General features: G+C 42.7%; 1 protein-coding gene across 4 annotated transcripts; it reads left to right on the plus strand.

Moving 5' to 3' along the window:
- Positions 1–4,437, plus strand: LOC137472716 (uncharacterized). Of its 4 annotated transcripts, XM_068188058.1 has the most exons (6): positions 3–268; positions 1,163–1,222; positions 1,848–1,979; positions 2,784–2,930; positions 3,746–3,806; positions 3,985–4,437. In XM_068188058.1, exons 1-6 carry the CDS (start codon positions 104–106, stop codon positions 4,080–4,082), a joined length of 663 nt encoding a protein of 220 aa, XP_068044159.1. In that variant the 5' UTR covers positions 3–103; the 3' UTR covers positions 4,083–4,437. The 4 variants fall into 4 exon arrangements, with proteins under 4 accessions (XP_068044162.1, XP_068044159.1, XP_068044160.1 ...); XM_068188061.1 differs by lacking the exon at positions 1,848–1,979 and having other exon boundaries at positions 1–268; XM_068188057.1 differs by lacking the exon at positions 3–268 and having other exon boundaries at positions 295–1,222.

The following is a 4,437-nucleotide window of genomic DNA, read 5'->3' on the forward strand; positions in this document are numbered from 1 at the left end:
TTCTCTCTCTCCTGCCTAGGAAGAGCCATTCTCCGACCCTGGAAGGCCGTGGTGCAGCTCGCCAGAGCTCGTGTTCAGGGGTTTATGTGGGAAGCAGAGCAGAATGGATCGGTATCGATATTTCATCTTTAACCAGAGGAACATGGTCGTGCTGGGGATGTTCCAGATTGCCTTCAGCACCGTCTGTGTCACCAGTGGGTTCATAGATGGCATTTTCAGAACAGAGTCTCAGCTGGGCAAAACCAGAGCTCCAATTTGGGCTGGCATGGTAAACTTCTACTATATTTTCTATGCTTTGTTTTGCAGTGGTTTTTTTTTTTTTTTTCACTGCTACCTACTAGTACTCATATTGGGGGTGGGAGGGAAGCCAAGATTTCTTGCCAGCTTTTCCCTTGTTTCATGTTTTGAACTCAGTTAATAAAAGCTTCCTTACAGTGATATAGGCAGAAGAGTGTAGGCAGACTTTCCTCTGAAGGAACTAAATTAAATACATTTCTGCTGGATAATGTAGAAAATGGGATATAGTGACAATTGATAGGGGTTTTTTGCAGAAGAACAGTGACCACAGAGAGGCCACCAAAGATTATCATCATCCTGTGTTCAGGTAGATGAATATCTGGGTGCTGATCTCTGTCCCACAGCACAGTGCCCCTAATTTTGGTACTGCAGTGAGGAGTGGGCAAGAGGTATCCCTGCTCCCTGACATTCAGCACCCTGATTTACCCTGCTGAGCCATGCTGCAAGGAAATTACACTGAAGAGCTCTCTCCAGTGCAGAGGCTGCCTATCTCCTTTCATTAGTATCTTTCTTTCCTTTACAAGATGCATATGGACTTGGCAAAGCAACGTGCGTTTTTAGCACATTAAATCAGACTTATTCAATCAGTTTCATTATTTTGCCCGACCCATAAAGCTCTGGTCAGCAGTAGCAAGGCTGTGTGGGTAGCAAGTGGGCAAGATGCATGTCAGCCATGTTCTGCATCCAGGAGATGCTACAGAGGAAAACAGAAGAAATGAGCAATTCTCTTCCCATTTCTGATGCAGCAGTTACTCTGATCCAAGCCTTGAAAACGCTTTTCATTACTTTTCATTACTCTGTAGCAGTTTATCTTCTGAATCTGATACTAGTCTCCCAAGCAACCATCTCCTTTTATGCTCTGCAGGTGATGGGAGTCCCAGGAGTCCTGGCTTTGTTCTCCTCTCGGAGGAAGAATCCAGTTCTTGTAAGCTAGAGGGGCAGATGGGTGTTTGTGTGTATGTATGGGGAAGGGGCAAAATGCTGGGGCAATCAAAAACAGTTTGAGTAAGGAATGAGCTTGACTGGTCCTCCTGCAGAATTAAGAGCTTATTTCTTTGAGTTACCTTCACAAAAGCTGCTGTCTTTATAACCAAGAGAAGGAGGCAGTGTTACCTTGCTTTCTGCTGCAGCAGATAGGCATTGGGCCTGATAAAAAGCAACACTCTGTAAAAACACTTGATTTCAATGCTTTTCTTTTGGTTGTCCTTCATGTTGTCGAGCGCTGTGTACACTAAAATAGGAAATGAGTTAAGAGGTTTGCATTTCCTGGGTAGGTTTCTCCAGCCGTGTAAAGTCCAAGGGAGGATGTTGTATGCAAATTAGAGGTCTTTAAGTAGCACCTCTGATTAATATTCAGGACTCAGCTGTAACTCAGAAACTCAATATTATGAAAACCTCTACTTCTCTTTGGCTTCTAAGTGACTGTTGCTGCTGGGGATGCTGCAGTGTTCTGGTAGGTCAAAGGCTATCTGTAATGCTTGTATTTGCCCAAGGACAGCTTTGATTCCTGCTCCCCTTCTTTTTCTCACTAAAATTCTCTGTCTGTCTAGGTGAATGTACTGATAGTTGCTTCCATAATCTCTTGTGTTGCCATCTTCATTGTAATAGTTTATAGCTCCTTCACACTGAACTATGGTGAAGAGGAGGAGCTGAGTTCTGCCCCAGTCCATGTTATCCATACTGTAAGTATAGATACCATGATTATTACTGGGGAACATGCCACCCTTAATCTGCAAGCAGTGCCAGATGTGGCTTACAAACAGAACCAGACTTCTAGGAGGGGTGACACTAGGTCAGGTTGGCTGCTTTTGCTTCATAGTGCAAAGGGGTGGTGTGGGCTGAGCCATGAAAAAATACTGGTGCTGCTCAGGGAAAGGTGCTTAGAGTATCCCTGGCCTGGTTTGAGAAAGTGGTTGCAAGGCTCAGATCTTTCCAGCAAGCACCTCAGGTGATGAAGTTACAGCAGTTACAGGGTCAGCTGGTTAAACCTGCTGTTAGTTCAAGTGTATCTTCCACAGTAAAGCTGTAGAGAAGGAATGAAGCCCTTTTGTATCTCCAGTCTACAAGTAATTGCTGGCTGTGGGAGTAAAGGCATTTCAGAGGGATTAAGCTGGTCATTAGTTTATTGCAGAACAAATCAAAATGTCAGGCTGCTATAAGGTGCAGTGCAGCAAAACAATGTCTTTCATATTCAGTGTGAAGAAGAGCAGCCATTCCTCAGGTTTTTACTCATTGTCAAAGCTATTTCCAAACGCAATGCCACTGCATAGCATCTCACATTTAATCAGAAGCCTTATTTCACTGCTTGCTCTGTTTGAGGTTCATACTTTGTTTGTTTTTCAGAACACAGAAAAATCTTAAATAACACTGACTATGAATCAATCTCCTATCATGCAATCACAGCATTCTTGCTGTGATTAGATTTTTTTTTGGTGGAGAGTGTCTCTTTTTGAATATGCCTTTACCATCTCCTTTCATTTTTGCAGAGGTTCATACTCAGTAAAGTTGTCAAGGGTGCTAACATAGCCATGCTGGCTGTGTCCATCTGCAGTGCCTGTTCTGTGCTGGCCATGGCTTACTTGGGATGCCGGAGCCTTCCCTGCTGCTCCTGCTATGACAGTGTAACTGGGATGGTGAGTGAGGAGCCCAGGGCACAACAAGTTTATTTCTACTGAATGTTGCTGGGAGGGGAAGAAACCAGGGAGAAGCTGTGTTTTTCTCCTATAAACCTAATCTCAGCCCCTACCTCAGTCATGCAGAGCGAATTCTAAGAAATTAGGTGGGATATTAGAATGGTTTTATATTTCTTATATTTTTTCCTTTAAAGGAAAAAAATCTCCCTCTTATTTACAGTCTCATGTAAGAGCCAATATAAGTTATCTCTATTTTCCAAACCATTTGTGCTGAAGCTACTGTAGCCCCATTTCCCATAAATTCCTGCTATCCTCAAAAACTGTTCCTCTCATCTTTAAGCCACCAGTTGCTTCTGGCGCAGCGTTACAAAGACTTACTGGTACTTACATGCTGGAACTTCAAATTCAGCAATAAAAGTATCTCCAGTGCCGTGTGTGAAGTGTTGGGGTGCTGACATATGTAATTTACTCCTCATTCATAAGGACCCTACCTCAAGTGATGGGGCCCACGGCATCTCTGCTAAGTGAGCACAGTAAATAAATAAATACCAACTGCTTCTCTACTAGAGCAATTCTGATGCTGTGTTATTAAACATGTACATCCAGCCATTTGGTTTGGTAAGGAATTAAAGGGTGCAGGGCACAAGGCAGCTGTTCTGACTAAAGACAGGGTAGGTAACATGAGGCTGCTTTAAGTTTTCAAACTAAAACGTGTTAGGAGGCATGGACTGCACAGACATCTCAAATAAGTTCAGGTGTATATTCTTGAACGAATTTCCAGGTGAGGTACTTGATGGTGCTGGTTTTTTTCATAGGAATGGTTGCAGCCTAGTGAGGACCAAAATCAGGCTGTGGAAATGATTTGTGCTGTACAAAGTGAGTAACTCTTTTGCCTCCACGTATCTGGATGATCACCGGGGATGAAGAAGGAGCATTCTGAATAAGGTTTACAATCCTGATAACCAAAATCCTGATAATCAAAAGGAACTCAGGATTTTGTGCAAACGTCTGTCTATACCACGTTTAATGGTTTTTGCTTTCTTTTCTCCCACAGGCCCTGGGGGGAGAATTTTTAATTTCACTGATCGGTTTCCAGCCCAGGATGTAGAAGAAGACACATCCAAACCTCCACCATATATCAGAATGACTTGAAAAAGTGGCCAACCATTATGTTCAAACGTGGCAAGAGAGATGCAATAAGTTCTTAATCTTTAAAGACGGTTAGGCACTTTTCCTTGGCCCTTTGAAAAACACATTCAGAGCAAACTAGTGAATGCCCAGCACTGAGCAGAGATCACAGTGCAGAGGGAAAGATCTGCAGGTGATTTTGAACTTTCAGACTTTGTATAGTGAAAACACCTCATTGCTTCTGGAAAGTGAGAGCATTTTTTTTCTCCGGCTTTTATACTTAAATCATGTCTTATTTCACTAGAATTCATCATATAATTTGTGCAGCAGTACTAGCCTTAGGCATTTCAATATTAAATACAATTCCTTTTTCTTCAAA

Source organism: Anomalospiza imberbis, chromosome 4 (assembly GCF_031753505.1).
Source record: "Anomalospiza imberbis isolate Cuckoo-Finch-1a 21T00152 chromosome 4, ASM3175350v1, whole genome shotgun sequence".
NCBI classification, from domain to species: domain Eukaryota; kingdom Metazoa; phylum Chordata; class Aves; order Passeriformes; family Viduidae; genus Anomalospiza; species Anomalospiza imberbis.